The 23,149-nt window shown below is 37.1% G+C and overlaps 1 protein-coding gene across 1 annotated transcript; it reads left to right on the top strand.

The window, feature by feature from the left end:
* Positions 1 to 747: 747 nt before the first annotated feature.
* Positions 748 to 22,034, top strand: LOC144233259 (RNA exonuclease 1 homolog). Its single transcript, XM_077766083.1, has 10 exons — positions 748 to 812; positions 4,869 to 4,931; positions 6,409 to 6,558; positions 8,082 to 8,195; positions 10,780 to 10,853; positions 11,035 to 11,142; positions 12,415 to 12,530; positions 17,885 to 18,023; positions 19,997 to 20,117; positions 21,680 to 22,034. The coding sequence occupies exons 1-10, from the start codon at positions 764 to 766 to the stop codon at positions 21,760 to 21,762; spliced, it is 1,017 nt and encodes a 338-aa protein (XP_077622209.1). The 5' UTR covers positions 748 to 763; the 3' UTR covers positions 21,763 to 22,034.
* Positions 22,035 to 23,149: the final 1,115 nt, after the last annotated feature.

The following is a 23,149-nucleotide window of genomic DNA, read 5'->3' as shown; positions in this document are numbered from 1 at the left end:
TTTAGGATTTTAATGCATCCTAGCATAAAAATATTGATTACTGGGGCACCTGGGTGGTTTCGTCAGTTAAGTGTCTGACTCTTGATTTCAGCTCAGGTCATGATCAGACTCTGTTCTGGGCATGAGTCTACTTGTAATTCTCTCTCCTCGTTCCTCCCTCCTCCTCTCGCTCCTCTCTCTCCTCTCTCTCCTCTGTCCTCCTTCTTCTCTCTCCCTCCTCCCCCCACCCTTTTCCTTCTCAAATTAACTTAAAAAACAGTGATTACTTTTCTAAAAACATAAAGTAATCTATAAAATAAAGATAACAAAAAGAAGACTATGTCTTCCCTTTGCTGTGTGATCTTAAGCCAAGTATTTGGCCACTTTGAGCCTTCATTACCTCAAATGAGAATAATAATATGCACCTTTGATACATTAGGGGCTTGCTTTGAAAATCAAATGAATATGCACTGTAGGTTTTTTGCACTCTGCACTCTATAGTGTGTTTTTAGTTTGTGAGGAGAAGTATCTAGTTCCTCTGTTTGGTTCATAGGATAATTTTTTTCTCCCTCTCAAAAACCATAAACACAAAAAAGTAAAATAAATTGCCTTTTATTTGTGTCATTTCCTCCATCCCTTGAGTTATATTTTGCCATATTTATCCCATTATGTTGTAAATGACATTTATGTCCATCATCTTGAGATTAAAAATTTTATTATTCACTTCATGATCTAGGCTAAAATAGAAGAAAAGGCCATTTATGAACGCTGTGGCAGTAGAAATATGTATCTGAACATAGCAATAAATACTCTTAAGAAGCTGACAGATCAAGGTAATTTCTTTTTAATTAATCAAGTGATAAGATAAAAACTTATGATGAACAGCTGACATTAAATGTGGTTTTTTTCATAAGGGGTCGTTTTTAAGTATTCAATTAAATATATTTAAAAAATACTCTTGAGTAGAACACGCAAGTGAGATATTTCATTGAAAATAAATTAGATTTGAAATTAGACATGTGAATATAACCCCTTGAGAACAATTATCATGGAGAAAATTAAATTTGGTTTCTGGTTATAAAAGTAACTCATTCCATGTGAAATACTATTTCTCAAATTTCTTTTTTCATTATTGCTCCCTTAAGACTTCTTTTTAGACTTTTTTTTTTTTTTTACTACTCCCACCCCCAGTCCCCAGTAGTATTAAGTACTTAAGGGATAGTATTTTGTTGGGTAGGGTTGCATTTTGGAAAGCCACATACCATTGTAATATCTATGATTTTTTAAAATTATTCCTCAAGAGCCAGTTTTGTTTGCTTGGGGGCAATCCTACCACCTTCGAGAATACATAGCATGAATTCAAATAATACAGAAAAGCCTTAAAGGAAACTGCCAAAGACAACTTCCTTCCAGATCTTCAATATAGACCATTCCATAATGAATACAGAAATATATGTAATTTTAATAATTGAAATGAATGCAGTCATTTGGCGTATAGTCAAACTTTTTTTTACTGAATAAAGTGTCCTAGAAATCTTTCATCAGTTAATCTAGAATGTGTGTTAACATCCAGATCTGTAGCATACATTTTAATGACTACATGATACACAATTGTATAGAACCTGTGCTATTGTACTCCATTGTGTCAAGTGCAGAATACAGACAAAACACGCATCTGAGCATCAAGGTGGCTTACATGTTTTGTCTACCATAAGTTCTGTGATTAATGGATTGTGAACTGAAATGTTTGCTCATACTAGAGTCTATGTATCCTTAACATAAATTCCTATGCACAGAGCAGCAAGCAGAAAAGGTCTACATGTTTAAAATTGATAAATATTGCTAACTTCCTCCAGAAAATGGTTGCCCTTTACATTCCCACTAGTAAGGTAGGAATATAAGGTTTTTCCTCACACCTTGCAAAAGTTCTTCATTTATCCTGTTTTGGAGTGTGAAAGTATAGATCAGAAATGGTTATTTTAGTCTTGTTTTTATTATTATTATGAGGTTGAAGACCTTCCTTTCTCTCTCATTTTAAATTCCCTTTAAAATGAGAATCTTTTTTTATTGCGTTTTTCTGTCCATTTTTATTATTAGCCTATTGATACATGACAACCTTTTGCATATCCCCTTTTAATAGGCTTCAAATATTTTTCTCAGTTTGTTGCTTATACTTCAGCCTTATTTATAAAATTTGTAATAATAAAAAAGTTATTTTGTCTCCCTTTTTTTTTTCCCTTATTCACTGTTTATTTGATCTAAATTTTTTTTTAATAGTTTATTGTCAAATTAGTTTCCACATAACACTCAGTGCTCATCCCCACAAGTGTCCTCCTCCATGCCCATCCCCTCCTCCCCCCACATCCATCAGTCCTCAGTTTTTGTCAGCATTCAAGAGTCTCTCATGGTTTGCTTCTCTCCCTTTCCCCCACCATTTCCGCCCTTCTTTTCCCCCTTGTTCCTCCGTCAAGTTCCTCCTAATCCTCCTATACGTGCAAACATATGATATTTGTCCTTCTCTGCCTGACTTATTTTGTCTCCCTTTTAATGTTTATTTTGAGAGAGAGAGAGGATGTGTGCATGTGCACACAAGTTGGGGAGGGGCAGAGAGAGGAAGACAGAGAATCTTGGCACAGGTCTCTATCCCATGAACCACGAGAAGATGACCTAACGCAAAATCAAGAGTCAAATGCCTAACCTACTGAGCCACCCAGGCACCCCTAGAAGTTATTTTAAAAGTGTAATTAGGGGCATCTGGGTGGCTCAGTCAGTTAAGCGTCTGACTTCAGCTCCCATCTCATGGTTCATGGGTTCGAGTCCCACATTGGACGCTCCACTGACTGCTTAGAGCCAGGAGCCTGCTTCTGATTATGTGTCTCCTTCTCTCTATGCCCCTCCTCTACTCATGCTCGCTCGCCCTCTCTCTCTCTCAAAAATAAAGTGTAATTAATCTCTTTATTTTTGGTTTCTGGGTTTTGTGTTATGCTTAGAAATGCTATTTTAATTTCAAGAATGTAAAAACTTGATTATTTCTTTATGGCATTTAAAAAATGTTTTTGAAAATTTTTAAATTTTGAGAGAAAGTATGAGCAGGAGAAGGGGAAGAAGAGGAGAGAGAATCTTAAGCAGGCTCCACACAGGGCTCAATCACACAAGCCTGGGATCATGACCTGAGCCAAAATCAAGAATCAGATGCTCAACCAAACAACCCAGGCACCCCTATGGCATTTTTTGTACAGCACTTTAAATGGACTTTAATATGTGTATTACAATATACAAGGTATCATGAACAGGCATTTCTTGAAAAAAGACATATAGATGGCCAATAGACCCATGAAAAAATGTTCATCATCATTCATCATCAGGGAAATACAAGTCAAAACCACAACGAGATATCACCTCATACCTGACAGAATGGCTAAAATCTATAACACAAGAAGCAAGTATTGGTGAGGGTGTGGAATGTAAACTGGTATAGCTGCTATGGACAACAGTTTGGAGGTTCCTAAAAACTTAAAAAATAGAATTACCCTTGATCCATTAATCACACTACAGGGTATTTATTTACCCAAAGAATATGAAAACACTAATTCAAAAAGATATATGCACACCTGTGTTTATTGCATCATCATTTACAATAGCCAATTTATGGAGGCAGCCCAAGTGCCCACTGGTAGATGAAGGAGAAAGAAGACACACATATATATATCTACATATATATTTATATGTATGTAGATATGTATGTGTGTATACATATATATACATGCTTACACAATGGAATATTACTCAGCCATATAAAAGAATGAAATCTTGTCATTTGCAACAAGGATGGATCTACAGTGTATAATACTAAGAAAAAGAAGACAGAGAAAAACACATACCATATGATATCACTCATGTGTAATTTAAGAAACAAAACAAATGAACAAAGGGGAAAAAAAAAAGACAAATCAAAAAACAGACTCTTAACTATAGAGAACATACTGATGGATACCAGAGGGGAGAAGGGTGGAGGATGGGATAAATTGGTGATGGGGAATAAGAATACAGTTATGGGGCACCTGGGTGGCTCAGTCGGTTAAGCGTCCGACTTTGGCTCAGGTCATGATCTCATGGTTCGTGGATTTGAGCCCTGTGTCAGGTTCTGTGCTGACAGCTAGCTCAGAGCCTAGAGCCTGTTTCAGATTCTGTATCTCCCTGTCTCTCTGACCCTCCCCTGATCATGCTGGCTGTCTGTCTGCCTGTCTGTCTGTCTCTCTCTGTCAGAAATAAAACATTTAAAAAAATTTTTTAAATACAGTTATGAGCACTGGGTGATGTATGGAATTGTTGAATCACTGTTTGTACACCTGAAACTAATAAACACTATGTTAACTACACTAGAATTAGAACAAAAAAACTTAATAAAATAAAAATTTTAATAACAAAATAAAATATACAGGGTCTTTTGGGTTAATATTTTCATGGTATTCTCACTTCCCCTCATCTTTGCATATGAAATACAGCACACAAAAATGGAACATAGAAGTCTAAGTACATATTTTGGATACTTGCAGCAATGAAATAGAAATGGTTTGCAAATTGTGAGAGTAGTAGTCAGTGATGAGGTAACGCTCATTGACTCACATTTAGACATACTCTAGCCAATGCACAAAATAAATTACCTTTGGAAAATACAAAGTCCTGATCTACTTAGTAGTTCAGTAAATTACTTTTTCCCACTTAGAATTAGTTAAAAAATAATTTAGTCTCCTATGTTGGGTGCCTATTTTAAAGTAAAAATAAAGACTTCGCTATGTTATAGACCTCTGTCATGTTCTGTACTTTTTTTATATAAAACAGACAAAGATAATTCATAATCTCAGGAGAAAATTTCTTGTGTGTTTTAGGTGTATCTGGAAGCAGTAACAACAATAAAACAACTGGATTGAAAAAGAATGAAAAGAAAAGTGGTAAGCTTGGTCTAATGATAACAGACCCCTGTCCTAGTCACCTTAGTGGAGAAGTAAATATGATAGTGCAGTTATTAAACTATTGTGTTTATGAAGGATCATCTACAGACTGTACATATTTTATAGCCTTTTTAAAAATTAGTATAAATAGATGATAAACCAGGCTCTACTTAGGCAGTATTTGAATTCTCAATCTCTTTTTTCTTTTCTTTCTTTTTTTTTTTTTTTTTNCAGAGTGGTGCTTCTCAAACTTAACAAGCATGAAATAACCTGGGAATCTTGTTAACAGGCAGATTCTGATTCAGGAGGTTGAGGAACAGCATCAAAGTCTGCATTTCTAACTCCCTGGAGCAAAAAGCTAGAGAAAAAGTGTTACTGATTTTCATTATATTTTGAATAAAACTAGATGGTAGTACCTGTCTTGTCCTCTCAGTACTTGTGTGAAACAAAGTATGTGCTTCTAGAATTTTCTAATATATTTCTTCTCACACAGAAGTCTTCTTGTACAAAAGGGTGTAGCACATTATGCCAGAATTTTAATACATTAGGAGAAATTTTAGGAATCCATTAGTGTGAGGGGATTAGGGTTAGTGATGTTGGAAAGAGATCCTTGAACTTGAGCATTTTGCCCTTGTGAGCATTACCATGTTTCCTGCTTGTAAGCTTTTGTGCTTCTCTTAGCTCAGTGTTTATTAAGAATCAATAAGCATGATTTGGAACCATAAGACCTGAGTCTGTTTATCAACTGTGCTGTGTAACCTTGGTCATGTGTCCTCATTTCTCTGAGCCTCACTTTGTCTATAAAAACAAAGTCAATAGGTTTGTCCTTCTGAGTTAATTAATGTAAAGTTTAAATCAAAGTCTTGAGGATACTTTTTGGCATGCTTAATATGAACTGGCTATTACTGATTTGATTCTTCCTCTTCTCTTATCCAAGCTATAGGACTTCCAATGATACAGGGAGCAATGTCTTTATATCTATATATATAGATATATTGGTCAAAGCTTATGAAGAATTTGATTCTTTTAGGCTACTCCCTTACTTAATGTTAATCAGCATTTGAGCTTTTCGTATTTTTTTTATCATGACTAATGTACCTTTACTATTTCAGTTTTTTTTTAATAGTTTATTGTCAAATTAGTTTCCACATAACACTCAGTGCTCATCCCCACAAGTGTCCTCCTCCATGCCCATCCCCCCCTCCCCCCACATCCATCAGTCCTCAGTTTTTGTCAGCTATACCATGGAATACTACATGGCAATGAGAAACAATGAAATCTGGCCATGTGTAGCAACATGGATGGACCTTGAGGGTGTTATGCTGAGCGAAATAAGTAAGGCAGAGAAGGACAAATATCATATGTTTGCACGTATAGGAGCTTTTCATATTTGAAAGGGTTAGTAGACTCTAACTTTACCACTGCTTTAAAACATGCTATTTAAATTTTATTGAACTGCACTTCCTTTTTTTCTTAGCACTCACAGGAATCGTTCTCTACAGACATCTGCAAGACTACCTTCTAACAGAAGAACAGTTACACGAAAATAACTATCCCCAACCCAGCCCTGACAAACCAGGCAGTATTCTTTTAAAGCCGGGCATGACCAAAACTCTTACAACTGACAGTAAGTGTATGGGACTGAAAATGATCTTGCTACATGCTGAGGCTGGAACCCTGAGAAGATTATTCCCCTTCCTACTTCATTTCCATTACCTTAGAAGTTTATTTTCTTTACATAATTTATTAAGTCTTAATAATCATTTCAGGTAAGTACTAGCATTACCTCTATTCACACAAAAGAGAAAATTGAAGCTCTTAGAGGTGAAGTGACTGGTCAAAGGTCAGTCTGAAAATAAGTGGTAGAGCCAGGATTTGGACCCAAGGAGTCTGATTCTGGAGCCCCTACTCCTACCAGCTAATTCATATACATACCCAGTGTCAGGTTTTGAATACTTCCTATGCTTTCATTAGACAATGTTATAAAAAGATTTACAATTAGTGTTATTATTTTACATTTTCTCTAAATGCTAGGCATAGTTAAAATTCCTTCCTGCCCCCACCCCCAAGAAAGAAATTTAGAATACCTAACATCACAACTGTCAAACCTTAGGTCCATTGGAGTCTGAAATGCAATTACAGAAATATTTTTTCTGGGTGCCTGGGTGGCTCCCAGCTAGGCATCTGACTCTTGGTTTCGGCTCAGATGATAGTTTGATGATTCGTGAGATCAAGCTCTATATCGGGCTCTGCATTGACACTGCAGAGCCTGCTTGGGATTCACTCTCCCGCTCTCTCTGCTCCTCCCCTGCTTGTGCTCTCTCTCTCACTCACTCTCTCAAACATTTAAAAAATATTTTTTCCAGTGATTAGAAAATATTTATCTTTTGTATCTTTAATATTTTTTTCATGATTGTCTTTGCCATTTAATTACTTTTTCCCCCTCCCTCCCTCACCCCTTAACCCAGTTAAGAACAGAGACTCTCAAGGAGAAAGGCACATCTGCATTTGGTTTCTGGTTTTCCCTCTAGCCTTGGTTTTCCCAAATCTGGATCATACAGCTACCCCATCAGGTTGCTGTGAGAATTAGTTACAGGAATGCATGTGGAGTGCTCGGTACAGTGCCTGCCTCAGAACCTCATAACAGACACTCAGATAAGAGTTGCCAACACCATCAGAACTAGTTTGAGGATTGTTAATTAAAACCAATATTCACAAATGGGTCTAGTGAAAAGCCCAGATCTACTCTCAATGACTTAATAAGCACACAGGTCACTATATATGGAAAGGGGATAAGATAATAATGAAGACATGTCCTGTTCCAGGAGTTACTATGTACTAAAAGTAGATAATTAAGTTGGCTACAGTGAGGTTATGTAGCTAAAGCCAAAATTATCTGCCATAAGGCTGACCCTGGAGGCAGACAGAATGCCTGTTAGAAGACAGGCAGTCCTGGTGCCAGGAGCAGGTCACCTGCAAGTGTTCCTTTGGGTAATCCTGGTAGGTTTCCTGTTACCTCATGGTCAACCCTGGGTATGAAATCTCCAAGCATGATCAAGAATGTGAAGGCAGTTAATTCTCTGCATTTCAGTGCAGTTTTCTTTTCTCCCCATGTATTCATGAATAATTTCACTTCATATTTTGCTTTAGCTTCCAAGAAGGTCTGTTGTCGTTGTGGGAAAACATATGGTGTGACTCCCGCAGGCAAACACAGTAGGGTAGAAGAATGTTACTACCACTTTGGCCGAGTGCTGACTCATAAAGGCAAGTATTTAGTTGTTTCATTTATTTGACAAGCCAGTGCAGAGCTGTTCAGAGAAAAGTGCAGTAAAGTATTTAGTTCACTGTATTTGGCAAAACCAGTCCAGTCAAGAGAAACTGTACTGAATCTGAAGTTTGAATTACAAGCACCTACTCTGACCACCACTTGCTACCCTTGCGGCCCACTGGCGCAGGGAGTCCTGGGCTGTGATAGTGGTGCATGAAGACCTCATGACAGTCATCTACCTCCTGACATCACCTGCTTTGCACCTGCCAGTATTAGAATAATTTCTTTGCTAATAGCTTCCATTCCTTGCCACCCTCACCCCTGCCCTGAATGAAGATACACTCTTGATTCCTTTCTCCAGCCGCCATCTTTCCTGCAACACTGTAAATTCGCTACAGTCCACTCAGCTGGGGAGTTTTCCTACTCAAACCAAAAACCTGGGTAGTGTCATTAGTCTTAGCACCTTTTCGTCTTAGCAGTGTGTATGTGTTATGTGTTGCCCATCAGTAATGTAGTCTGAGCCTGTCCCTTCTCTACCTCTACTGCCACTGTCCAGGTCCAAACCACCCCCATCTCTGTCCCCAATTTCTGCAGTGTCCTCCTGTCCAGTCTCACTGCTTCTACTGTGTTCTTTTGTCTCTCTACCTCCCTCCAATCTATTTTTCATCCCCAAAACCCCAGAGTAATTTTTTACATCACATATCTGGTCCTGTCTCTGCCCTGCTTTGATTAAAAGTCTTTGGTTACCTTGCTGACCCTGCCTGACTCGGTCTCTGCCCCCTATTTTCTCCCCTGTCCATTGATACTTTCACACCACACCGACCCTCTGTCCAGAACCCTCTTATGCATTATTCTCTCTGCTTTTGCCATGGCTGTTTCCTTTTTCTCCTTTGTGTCTCTGCTTAAATAGTATCGCCACAAGGTCCTTTCCCAACCCCACCATCTGAAACAGGTCTTCCCTCTTCTATCCTGCCTCTTCCTTTCATAGCACTGAAGTGCGTTTTGTAATGACCTAGTAGTTTATCTGCCGTCTCCAAAAGACTGTGAGCTTTTGGAAGGACCACCACTCATTCTTTTTTTTTTTTTCCTCCCGATGGTCTCCCCAGCACTTGGCATAATACCTCATACATATAGACGGTCAATAAACATTTGGAGAGATGGTGGATCGATGAACTATTTATGTAGAGATGGACATGAATGTGAATGATATTGTAGTAAGTAGTATGAAGAAGATAAAGCAGGGAGAAAATAGAAAAGAACAATGGGCATGATTGAATGACTGGATAAATACATGGATAAGTAATAAACCAGGCAAGTTTGGCCTGAGGGTTTAGAGCATGGAAGGCTTAGTTACAGAAGGTGGAGGCACTATGAATTCCAGAAGGAGAAGAACAAAGAGGGAAGAGGAGTAAGTGTGAGTAAGTGTGAGTAAGACCAATGGGGCTAAGCAGACCGTAAAGCATAATGAACAGAACAAGGACATTGGAGCCAGTGGACCTGAGATTCGGGGCTGTTTTGCCATCTATTTTCTCTGAGACCTTGGGCAAAATCACTTAAGCTCTCTGAGCTTTTGTTTCCACCTTCATGGAATGAGCTTTATGTGGCAATTCAGTGAGCTGATACATCAAAGTCCTAGCTTATAATAGATGCTCAGTTAATACTGGTTCTCTGCCTCCCTTCCTCATCACAGAAGAAGGTAAGATAAAGCTGTGGGATGTCAAGATTGGATGAGTAATGTAAGGCTGATTAAGCATGAGCCTTCAGAGTCAGCCTGAGAAATTTGCATTTGATCAGTAATAAACAAGGGAATGACTTGAGGAAAATGATATAATGAATATGTGCCTTAAGGAGATCCATCTAACCCATTCTATAGGAAAACTGATGCAGAAACCACTGTAGACAGAAGGATATAATAGCAGTTGGGAGAATGTTAGTTTGGGCCAGAGTGAAGAAGGGCTGAGTTGGATGTGAGAACAGATGAGCTAGATTATGGGATTGGGGTAAGAGGTATGAAGGCTTGGGATTCTAACTGTGAAAATGTACATAGTACTTGGGCAAAGATAAGAAGAAGGCATCAGGATTTGGTAGAGACAGGAGACCACCTCTGTGTTGTGGTCTCAGTCTACATAACTGGGTGACATTTCTTGGGTCAGATCAACACCTCACACATAGGAGGGGGGAATGTGTACTTTGAGCCTCTCAGCCAGAGGGCTCCAGCAGAAAGAAAAGGTCCGGGAGGGGGGAGGATGCTGAAAACATACTTGAGGTTAAGTCAAAGCAGAATAAGGAGGTGATGCCAGAAGAGAGCTGAGGGACCAAGGAAAATAAGGGAAAGAGGAAGGAAGGGCGTGGAAGGTGTCCAGGACATTGGTAATTGTAATTCACTTTCAAAGTGTACTCCACAAGACCTGTGTTCCAGGAGTCAGTCTTTCCTGTTGATTATGAACATCCAAAAATAAATACGACTATGGGAAGGAATAACATCAAGTCACTTGCACTGCAGTGTCCTTACAGGCCTGGAAGCCACTCCGCCTTATAAAGTTCACCTGTTTTGATTTTTATTTTTTGATTGGTTTGCAGTCCTCGGCGGCTTAGAAACACGGTACCGCTGTTGTGAAGGTGTCCTTGGCTCCACAGGGTGTCAGGTCGCCAAGGTAGGGCTTCTCACCCGGACCGCTGCTTGTGTCAGAACCAGAGCTGCTGCCTCCAGAGATCAACAGGCATTTGAAAGAATTCAGGAGAGTTAATTAGCTAATTTTTAGTTGGGGAAATTTTTATGAGCGTAACTGCACTTGCAGAAATACACGGTAATTTATTTGGCAATGTTTATTTCAGCTTCACGTTCATGACCAAAAAGAAAACCTAGAGGGCTTTGTGAAGACTTTTGTCAAATCCCCACCCCCCGATGGTAATCATGGTGTATTTGCTGTGAATTGTGAGGTGGTATGTCCGTGTTTTCTCTTTTAATACAGTAATTACAACCAAATCCTTGTGGGGCACTTTATATTGTGGGTGTAACAGCACTTTGCTAGGCTTTCTCTTGATTCCTCATAGTTCTGCACTGTAATTCACCCATCTTCAGAGGCAACTGAAATGGAAGAGAGGTGACTTGGAGGAATTTCTGTATTTAGTAAGAGATGAGGCCAGCAACTGATCGTTGGGTCTCTGTTCATTTATTAATTTTTCTTTATATATCACCAGTGGTGCAGCTTCTCTTCAAATTACTGAAATTATGCAGGTAGAAAATGCTATAAATAGTACTGTTCTCCCCAGAATCAGCATAAAAACTTGAATAATTTTCAAAAACTATTGTTTATAGAGGCAGCAAAATATTTATAGGGATTTTTCTTCATCTGAGAATCAATATGAAAAAGTAGGGAACAAACAGAACTGAACTGTATGACCTGGGAAGCTCCACCGCTTCCACGCTGTCACTCCTGAGCAAGTGAAATGGATGTTTTACTCCGTCAAGTGTGGGGCTAATAATCACTCCACAGTAACTGTGAGAATCAGACACACTAAGGGAATGTATGTGGGATGTGTCAAATATCATGTGGACAGTTGTCTCTACCAAGATATAAAATTTTTAGTCCCTGTAGTATATTTGGAAAGCAGATTTGTAGAGTTTAATTACAATAAATGTAGAAGGACATTGTTCAGTTTCAAGCTTAGGTCTTCAACTGGAAACAATTCAGGCTGCTTCAGGCTTCGAAGTCAAATGTTACCATGTTGTGCTCTTCAATGCCGCATTGGTATTTATGGTAAAGACTTTCTTTTTTCATTCAAGATTTATAACTTCATTAGCCAATATAATGACAGTCATGTTTCCAGTCACATGTCACATGAGCCATATTTCAGATACTCAGTAGCCACCTGTGGCTAGTGGCTGTAGTATTAGCATAGCAATAGAACATTTTCATTATCACAGAAGGCTCTCCTGGATATCACTGATCTCTAATGAAAACAACTGTAAAGACTAAGCCCAGAAAATGAAATTATTTTCTGAAATAAAATATTACTAACACTAAGGGAAAAACTTAAAGCTTGGAACATCATTTACAAGACTGTCATACCCACTGACTAGCTTTTGTTAGCAAATCTGAATAATATGATTAAATTGTATGTTCTAGTTAGAAATACTCCTTAAAGATATCTTAGATGTTAAAACATGTTTACTCAATATGACCTATAAGTTTAATATTTTCCACTTTATAGTGCTACACAGCCAAAGGTTTGGAACTTACTCAAGTGACAGTGGTTGATCCCAGCCTTCAGGTGGTCTACGCTACATTTGTGAAACCAGATGAAGAAGTCATTGACTATAACACTAGGTATGTGTCATATAAAAGGGCTGGTTTTTGAGACCATAGAACGTTCAACATGTATTTTATGTGCATTTTACTTGTACTTGTATTCAATCAGTGTTACAGCATCAGTTACACCATTTTCCTTTAATTCATTTGTTGAAAAACATTCATATTCTATTAAGTACCTTGCTAAAAGTACACAGACACTGTTAGACCCCAGGTTACAACCCTAAATAAGAAACAGAGTTTCAGCCCTCGTGGTGTTGACGTGTTGGAGTCGTAGGTAGGAGGTGAGAGAGGCAAAAATAGTTAATAGATTTTATTTATTTGTTAAATCATTAATCAGTTCCTTTTGAAAATACCGTGTTATCTGCTTCCATTAGGTAAAAATTGTCATTAGATGAAAATGTCTGCAATCTTGTAGACATGTCCTTGAATATACATGGCTTTGATATGGCTTACAAACTAATAGTTCAGTGCAGATTCTATCCTAATACTCATTATTATTAAAGTATGACCTATTTCTGACCCAAACTCAGTTCCAACTTGAAATGGTATAATATAGATGTACCTTTAATTTTTATAAACCTCTTATGAAACCACAGTTATATGATTAATCAATTAAATTTGGATTTTCCTAAGGCTTATAAGCCATATAAAATGACATATTTGCAAATTTAAATATAAAATAGAAGGCACTGATCTGAATTCACTTTAGAATAAGAAGTGTTCATTATTGGTGTGATTGTATTTATTCAGTTTTCCTTAACAAATTCTCCAGTACTACTTAAAATTACTTATTTATATATGTGTATGTATATATGATTTGTTTAGCTATATAAACAAATGACTTGTATATACACATATATCACATGGTATATATATACTATAATATACAATATATATAGCATACATAATATAATTGTAATAGTGTATATAGTAAAAAAACTCATATATAATATATATAAAGTATATATATCATATAATGTGTATATGTCTATCATTTTGGAACACAGTAAAGCAAAGTGGTCATGTAAATTAAAGTTGTTTTGATGATGAATTTTGAGAATATTTATAGAGAATTGTAATAAACACTTTTTAACATAAACTCCCTCACAGCTGATTAAAAAAACGGTTGTATGCATAAAAACTCAGGAAAAGTTATTATCAGAAAATACATTCTGTATACTACTCTTTCTCCTGACCTCCCTGAATTTTTTTTCCTACTTATTTTGGCCATATCCTAATAGCCCTATTTTACTGGATTTTTTTTTTCAGCTTTATTGGGGTATATTGGCAAATAAAATGGTAAAATAAAGTTATTGAACTTTTATCAGTGCTTATTCTTCCATGGCTTTATGAAATCTTTCCTAACTGCTTTTTGGAACAGGTCAGGAAATACTTGGATAATTATTGATATTCATAGTGATACAATGATAACTGAAGCATTGGCATTTTAAATAATTATGAACTCTTAAAACAACTTCAAATGCATCAATGCCTTGCATTTTTTTAAAAACTGATTTAAAATAAACCCAAGTACTCCTTGATAATTTCCTCTTAATCAAAATATTTGATTAATTATGTATCACATTCCTTAAGCTCAATGATGGAGCCAGGTATCTTTTTTTTTTCTTTTTTTAGCTATTCAAGTATAAATCGCATATGTTATCAGTTTGAGGTGTACAACATCATGATTTGTCATTTCTATACATGTGAAATGTTTACCACAATAAAACTAGTTACCATCTGTCACCACCCAGAGTTTAAAAATCTTGTCAGAACTTTTAAGATTTACTTTGTTAGTAGCAACTTTCAAATTTACAATAGAGTATTAATGTTTATAGTGCCATGCTGTATATTACATCCCCTTGATTTTTTTTTTATTAGTGGAAATGTGTACCTCTTGATCTCTGCAACCCATTTTTTCTACTTCCTACCACCTTCCCCTCTGAAAACCACAGTTCTGATCTCTGAGTTTTGTTTGTTCATTTGTTAAGCCTTTTAGAGTCCATTTATAAGTGAAATCATATGGTGTTTGTCTTTCTCTGACTTATATCACTTAGCCTAATACCGTCAAGGTTCATCCATGTTGTCACATATGGCAAGATTTCACTTCTTTTTAAAAAAAATTTTTTTTAACATTTATCCTTGAGAGAGACAGAGAGACAGAGCATGAGTGAGGGAGAGGCAGAGAGACAGGGAGACATAGAATCTGAAGCAGGCTCCAGGCTCTGAGCTGTCAACACAGAGCCCCACAAGGGGCTCGAACCCACCACAAAATCATGACCTGAGCTGAAGTTGGACGCTTAACTGACTGAGCCACTCAGATGGCCCAATTTCATTCATTTTTAGAACAAAGTGGTATTCCATTGTATGTATATGTGTGTGTGTATATATATATATATATATATATATATATATATACACACACCACATCTTCTTATCTGTTCATCTATCAATGAATACTTAGGTTGCTTCCATATCTTGTGTACTGAAAATAATGCTGCAGTAAACATTGGAGTACATATGTCTTTTCATATTCTTCAGATAAATACTCAGAAGTGTAATGAGTGGATAATATGGTAGTTCTGTTCTTAATTTTTTGAGGATGCTCCATATTTTTCATAGTGGCCACACACTTTATATTCCCACCAACAGTGAATGAATGTTCCCTTTTCTCTACATCCTCGCCAAAACTTGTTATTTATATCTTTGATAAGTCTGAGGCAATATCTCCTGGTGGTTTTCATTTGTATTTCCCTGATGATTAGTGATATTGAACATCTTTTCAGGGTCCTATTGGCCATCTGTATATCTTTGCAAAAATGTCTATTCAGATCCTCTGCCCATTTTTAATTAGATTGTTTGGGATTTTTTTGTCAGTTGTATGAATTCTATTTCCTTGGTTGGTTATTAATCCATTATTGGATAAATGATTTGCAGTACCTTAACCCATTCAGTATGTTATTTTGTTGATGGTATCTATTACTGTACAGAAGCTTTTTAGTTTCATGTAGTCCCATTTGTTTATTTTTGCTATTGTTGCCATTGGTTTCAAAATCAGATCCAAAAAAAATTCTAAAACCAATGTCATGGAGCTTTTTGCCTGTTCTCTTTCTAGTTTTGTGGTTGCTGGACTTAGTTGATAATTTTTTTGAGTTAATTTTTGAGTAGAATATAAGAGAGTACTCCACTTTCATTCTTTTGCATGTGTCTGTCCAGTTTTCCCAGCACCATTGATTGAAGAAACTACGTTTTCTCCATTAGCTATTCATTCCTTTTTTGTTATATATTTATTGACTATATATACATGGGTTTATTTCTGGGCTCTATTCTGTTCCATTGATCTCTGCATTTGTCTTTATATCAGTACTAAACCATTTTGATTACTATAGCTTTGTAATACTCTTTGAAATCAGGAAGTGTATTGCCTCCAACTTTGTTGTTCTTTTTCAAGATTGCTTTATCTATTCTGGACCTTTTGTGGTTCCATAAAAATTTTACAGTTTGTTCTATTTCTGTGAAAAATGTCATTGGAATTTTGATAGGGATTGCATTGAATCTGTTGACTGCTTTGGGTGATATGGAAATACTAACAATATTCTTCCAATCCATGAGCATGGAATACCTTTCCATTTACTGTTGTTCTATTCAGTTTCTTTCATCAGTGTCTTAGTTTTCAGTGTACAGGTCTTTTACCTCCTTGACTAAATTTATTCCTAGATATTTTATTCTTTCTGATGCTTATAAATGGGATTTTCTTTATGAAATTTTATTGTTAGTGTATAAAAATGCAACAGATTTTTGTAGCCTGCAAATTTACTGAACTCATTTATTCTGGCAATTTTTTTGTGGAGTCTAGATTTTCTATATAGAAAATATGTCATCTGCAAATAGTGACAGTTTATAACTTATTCCTTTCCAATTTGGATGCCCTTTACTACTTTTTCCTGCCTCATTGCTCTAGCTAAAATGGCCAATTCTATGTTAAATAAAAGTGGAGCCAGGTATGTTTTGTTTTTGATGGGAGACAATAATATCCGTATGAAATTTAAGTCGAAAATGTCTTCCCAGTATTTTTATCACTTGCTTTTCTCCTAAATTGCAGTACGGCGTAGCAGTAGCCATATTTCTGGTCAGGTATCTAGAATGTGCTTCATGAAAGGCACTAGAATACTTTTTCTGCATGTATTTCATTGGATCCTTATAAGCCATTAAGATTGGTAAATGACTCTACAGATAAGACTGAGACAAGAAAATTAAGTAATTTTCTGAGAATCTATAGAGTAAGCAAATGGCAGAATCATAGCCTAATTCAAACCTAGGTTATCTAGAGTTTGCCTAGGGCTCCATTTTCTCTCCCATGCTACCCATATTTCATCTATAGGCTTTATATTTTTATTCTTTGAGCATATCTGACATGCAATGTTACATTAGCTTCAGGTGTAAAACACTGTGATTCAACATGTCTGTATGTTATACTGTGCTCACAAGCGTAGCTACCATCACCATACAATGCTATTACAATATCACTGACTCTATTCCCTTTGCTGTACTTTTCATCTCCATGATTTATTCATTCCATAACTACAAGTCTGTTTCTCCCATTCCCCTCTGACCATTTTGCTCATCCTCCTGTCCCCCTTTCCTCTGGCAACCATCAGTTTGGTCTGATCCTGGGTTTTGATTGTTTTTTAGATGCCACATATGAGTGAAATCTCAGTCTGACTTATTTTATTTAGCATAACATCCTCTAAGTCCATCCATGTTGTCACATATGGCAGGATCCCATTCTTTAATGCTTCATAGTATTCCTGGTGAGGGTACCACATCTTCTTTATCCATCTATCATTGGATACCTATATTGCTTCCATGTCTTGGCTATTGTAGATAATGCTATAATAAACATAGGGGTGTATATATCTTCTTAAATTAGTGTTTTTGGTTGTTTCTGTGGGTAACTAACCATTAGTGGAATTTATTGGATCATATGGTATTTCTACTTTTAATTTTTTTGAGGAAACTCCATACTGTTTTCCAGAGTGGCTGTTTTAGGCTTACTTTAATGGGAGATAGGCTACTTAACTAAATTGTAATGGATAAAACAACCTCCCTTCTACAAAGAGGAGAGTTCAAAGGAACCCTGTGAATTTGGAATTTCTTCTGCTTTCCCAGCCTTACATAAATTAATCCATATTATAAATTTTACTAGGTTACAAATACAACCTAGTAAAGGGGCATCTGATGGTCATAAGTCAGATCTTTGTTTTGTTCAGTGAGTATTTGTCACATTGGGTCAGTAATGTATTCTAACTGTAACTGATGAAATCCCCTAAGTTACCTTCTTAAATGCATTATGTCTCTTACTGGGGCAGGTTTTCTGGTGTGGTCGAAAAGGACCTCAAGAACATCAAAACTTCCATCCGTGATGTCCAAGCCGTCCTGTTGAACCTGTTCAGTGCTGACACTGTCCTAATTGGACACAGCTTTGAACACAGTCTTTATGCTCTTAAGGTAAAGAAATACAGATCTGTGCTTTTACAAAACCGTATGTGCTGAGATGGTAGTCCTTATCATTATTCTTACTGATTGTTGATTTTCCCCATTAAGATGAAAAGAATTGCTGTCCATGTTGATAATATTGTCCAACTATTATAAACCAGAAGCTACAGTGTAAGACAGCTAAAGTCATTTGGTTCATCCAGATCAGAAAGTCCATTGATTATGATGAAACCAAAATCATTGTTTGACATCCTCTTTAATCACTGTCTTTAATACTCAGTGGGGAAGACTGAGTTTATATAACAGGTTATTTTATTCACATCATTAGAGATACTTTTTCGTATTAAGTCAGAGATGTTTATAGCTAGGCTCAAGATCAAATGTCATGTTCACTTTTTGTGGCATGTGGCTGGTAGCTTACCACAGTGCACAGCACAGCTCTAAACCTTGGGAGACCTTTGCTGATGATTTGTTTCAGCCACGCTAGGACCTACCTTCATGCAAAAAAAGGGTTAGTTCTTTTTTAGTGGAAGAAGACAAGTAAGGCCATTTACATTTCATAGGTGAATGTCAGCCTTTTTCCATGTAAGCTGGTATTCAAAGAATAGATATTTGTTTCAAATAGCATTTTTGTCTCTGCAATTGACAGGTAAGACTGGAATGCGCTTCCACCCAGACCCTGCCAAACTGTGTGGAAAGAGAGGTGGGGACTAAGTTTTCTATAAGAAAGCTCTTCACAGGAATGTCCTTCCATCACCTCCAAGGCCTCACCCCTCAAACTGCTCAGGAGCCATTCTATTGCACCTGACTCCCAGACCAGACAATTTCCAGACACCGCGTTTCCTCATTGTGTTCAGTCTGTTTCTTCTGTCCAGATAACCCCTGGATTTTCCTGCTTATCTCTATTTCCTCCACCACCTTCTTTTATTTACTTGATACTCTGCATCCAGGAACTGGTGTCTCCTTGGGAGTTGACACATTAAAGGAGAATTTAAAGTGCTTCTAGATAATGACTTTCTAGGTGCTAAACGTTAAATTTCCAATTCCTCAGTTTTCAATGAATCTTTAAATTGCTCTTTTGTGGTTTTTTTTGAGAGAGACAGAGACAGAGCACAAGTTGGGGAGGGACAGAGAGAGAGGGAGACACAGAATCGAAAACAGGCTCCAGGCTCTGAGCTGTCAGCACAGAGCCCAATGTGGGGCTTGAACCTCACCGTTCATGAGATCATGATCTGAGCTGAAGTCGGATACTTAACTGACTGAGCCACCCAGGCTCCCCTTAAATTGCTCTTGAGACTAATCTTCTTCCATGCACCTTTCAAAAATATAGCTCTCCTAATGAACCAAAACTGGCACCTAACTTTCTAGGCTGTTAGATGACTGCTCCTTATCTATTCTATTTTCTCCTTTATCAAACTCTTGAAAAATCTATTCATCATCTTACAGGTATAAACACAGGAAATTTGGAGCTAGAGAGGACCAAGTCCTTGTCCCTGGCCCCTCCCCGAACACAGACAAGCAAATCACTAATCTGTGGTAGGACATGTGCTTAGTTGAGGTGTGCCCGCCTCAGCTAAGTCCCACAGTGGAGGAGCATGGTTTTGTGTCTACCCCGTCTTTGATGGAACCTCTCTGTTCTCATGCTGCCCCCTGGTGGTACTCTCACAGTAGGAAAGTGGATCCCAAAGTCTTGGATTTGATTTCTGGGTTCCATATTGCTAACTCCTCTCTTAATCTTTCACACCTGCAGTTTTCTTGACTGTAAAAAAAAAGGGGGGGGGGACAATAGAAGATCTACCTCATTAGGTTACTCTGCAAGTTGTAATGGATATCCCATGTAGAGTGCTTAGTCACTGTTACATCATAACTGCTTCATGTTATTTGCTTTTGTAGCATAATTCGGCTGCTACCATTATTGTTGCTGCTATCTATATGGTTATTCTTTGGGAAGAACTTCTGATAGAATTTTCTCTTCCATTTGACAGTTAATTCATTCTTCAGTTGTGGACACGACAGTTCTGTTTCCTCATCGGCTAGGCTTGCCTCACAAAAGATCCCTTAAAAGTCTAGTGGCTGACTATCTGCAGAGAATCATTCAGGATGATGGTAAGAAAGAGCCTGTTGGTTAATGATTATTATCAGGACTCTAAGTCTGACTTGAGTAAACAAATCATGTGATTGATGGTAAAAGTTGGGCTCTCTGAAATGCTTAAGATAGGCTCTTCATGGATTCTCTCCTAGAGTAGAGAGACGTGCACCTGTTTATGTGAAAGCATGTAAAAAGTCCTACATGCCAGTGCCCACTGCCTGGTATAGTCCTGGATCTTCCACAGGCATCAAAATAGCAATTACACAGAGAATAATGGCCAGAAATTGTTGGGCAAGTTTCCTGGCCTTTGAATTCATGTCTAAAACTTCTTTTGGTGTGGAGGTCTAATTCTATTCTAAATTTTGCTATGTACCTCTTTTCATATGGGCTTTTCATTAAATGAGATTATAAAATTCATTGGGTTCAGGTTATCTCACCCAGAGTAAATGGGGTGTTAGAAGTATAGTTCAAGTTCAAGAGATGCATTATATGTGCATCTGAATTACACTGAATTAGTGTATCTTGCTCACAGAACAAGAACATTTTCTGGTTTTGCTGATAAAATACACCCAATATTAAACAAGTTAATCAAGTACAAGTGTAGCTGCCACCTACCTTGTTAGTGGCATCGCCATATGCACAGTTGAGCAGTGTATGACTTGAAATGGAGGCCGGTTACTCAATACATTCATGCCCATATCGGCTCCTCTTTTGTACAATACAGAAGTCTAAGAAAATTAATTCTGAGCATGTTAAAATTTGTTACCATGCTATGTTTCTAAAGATAGCTAAGATATAGGAAGCACTTCTGATACTGTCATGAATTGTACAAAATACAGATCGTACCCCTATGGTCGTTATTCTTTCATTCTTTGTTAGACACTATCTCCAAGTGGGTCTGTACTTTATCTGCTTTGTTAAAAACACATCTCAAAGAGCTCCTACAAAATTCTATTATAAAACATGTTCTATTGCAATCCATCTTAGCCTTAGACATGAAAATATTACACATAACAAAAAATAGCTCATATAAACATACAGATACCATGTTTTGTTTTTTCAGAATAACACAAATGAAAATACACCCAACAGTTTCGAAGTGCTGATATGATTTTTCTCATTTAATCTCATACATTTATTATTCTCATCAGCACTATAGGCTTTATATTCTGGGTAAATTAAATCATGTAATCTTGTATCTAAGGTCATTCTTTGTGTAGACAGTTATACTTTGCCTCATATACTCTGTCTTTGGCTTCTTACCAGATCTCTTTTAGTAATACCTGCCACTTTGTTGTTCTATCTCTCTGGAAAAGAGGTACATAGAGAAGGTAACAATGTGCTACCTAGGCACAGCAAGGTAGTGACCATGTGAGGACAGGCTCCATAGGAAAAGGGAAATGTTTGGTAATCTAGACTTAGGTACAGAATTTACAAAGCAAACAAAATCCTATTTTGCTAAGTGACCAGTGTTAATTTTTTATAAACATTAACTCAAGTCTTTGTTTTGAGAATAGCTGTGGGTAATATCATGGATACAGTCGCTAACACATTGTTTTATATTCTGTGCTATTGGGAGGTCACAATTCAATTGACAATGCAGTTGCCTGCATGGAACTGGTCCTCTGGAAGGTAAAAGATGACCTGAAAGGAAAGAAGTAGTCACTTTGCCTGAGAAGATCTTCAGTCCCTGCCTTGTTGTGTCAGTGACCCCTCTGGCCTCTGCTTCTGGCACTACAATTTGGTCTACGACGGCATGAGTTTTCTTGACCTTTTTCTTCCAAGAGGAGAAAGAAAAGTGCTGTTGAGGTTTATTTATTACATTTTAAAGGCTAAATTTCCAAGTTTATTTCTCAAGTTATGACTAGTGTGGGGAGAATGGTTAATGGGGAGGAATTAAAGTTCTTTATGTTTGAATGTTTGGCTCCTCTTCATTGATGGTGTGTAACAATGGAAAGTGGTTTTAAGTTGAAGCAGTGAGTCTGTGACTTCCATAGAGTCATGTCTCAGGTTGCGTACATTTCTTTTTCTCTCTAAATACCTAAAACCATCTTTATGTACTACACAGAGGTTTTGTTTTTTGTTTTTTGTTTTTTTAGGTCTCTTCTATGTAAGTACAACAGGTTTTCCTTATGAAGTAAATGTAAACTTTTCAGTGTCTGTTAACAAAGATTATTTGGCTATTGCGTAATGTGTTCTTATTCTAACTGGTGTGATGTCTGATTTTAATTCATAACTAACTGTTTATGTTTCTAAGGCAGTGTCCTGTGGATCTTCCAAAGACACCACATCCTAACCTGTGTTCCTAATACTGGGATTGTTTTTAATTCCTTAAGGAGTTAGCTCTTCCTTTCCGAGAAGGTGGAAACTGCATGACTAAGTATGAACCTTCAATATTAATGTTGCTAAAATGCTACAAAGGTTTCTTTGCCAATGGTACAGGTGCGTCAGAGTACTTACTACGGAGGCCTCGGTGCCAGAAGGACATCAGTTGCCTGTGATGATTGAGGGCTTCAAACATACTTCAGGTTTGCTACCTTGGCATTTTGAGTTATAAATAAATTTTAAGTATCACTGAATATCTTTTTCTTACTATCCCAAGTACTTCTTAGCCATGTCTCTTGTCATGTACTTGATGTGAAATAATTATATATCACTTAAATTCATAGTGATCGAAATTTGAATTAAGAAGGTCAAACTATTACAGGGGGAAAAGGAACCATAACGTTTGTTCCAAAGTCATATGCAAAACTTGAATATCTTATTTGCATTTTAGATCATCCTTATTCTGGTTCACATACACGTACTGTACATTCAAACTAGGAGCTGTCAGGAGTATCTCTACAGCATTTGGGTAAGAAGCAAAAGAAACTATTTGAACCCATTTTTAAGGGCTTTTCAGTTGAGGTTTGTACGTTAGTTGATTCATGGTATGCTAGCAGCCTGGCTTTTCCTGACTGCTTGAATATGCTCTGATGAAAACTTCATTTTTGAAACTGTTGAAGGCTATCATTTCTAAATATATAAGGTAGATTAAGTGGCAGGAATA

Source organism: Crocuta crocuta, unplaced genomic scaffold (genome assembly GCF_008692635.1).
Source record: "Crocuta crocuta isolate KB4526 unplaced genomic scaffold, BGI_CrCroc_1.0 scaffold529, whole genome shotgun sequence".
Classification (NCBI taxonomy): domain Eukaryota; kingdom Metazoa; phylum Chordata; class Mammalia; order Carnivora; family Hyaenidae; genus Crocuta; species Crocuta crocuta.
The sequence above is the reverse complement of the archived record's forward strand: the minus strand, read 5'-3'. Positions and strand labels throughout refer to the sequence as shown.

What these genes read in the sequence shown, in the direction of transcription:
- LOC144233259 (XM_077766083.1), top strand. Translation starts at nt 764, where the DNA reads ATGTATCTGAACATAGCAATAAATACTCTTAAGAAGCTGACAGATCAA. An exon ending in AAAGAATGAAAAGAAAAGTG is followed by an intron (nt 4,932 to 6,408) that starts GTAAGCTTGGTC and finishes TTTTTTTCTTAG; the next exon opens with CACTCACAGGAATCGTTCTC. An exon ending in CAAAACTCTTACAACTGACA is followed by an intron (nt 6,559 to 8,081) that starts GTAAGTGTATGG and finishes ATTTTGCTTTAG; the next exon opens with CTTCCAAGAAGGTCTGTTGT.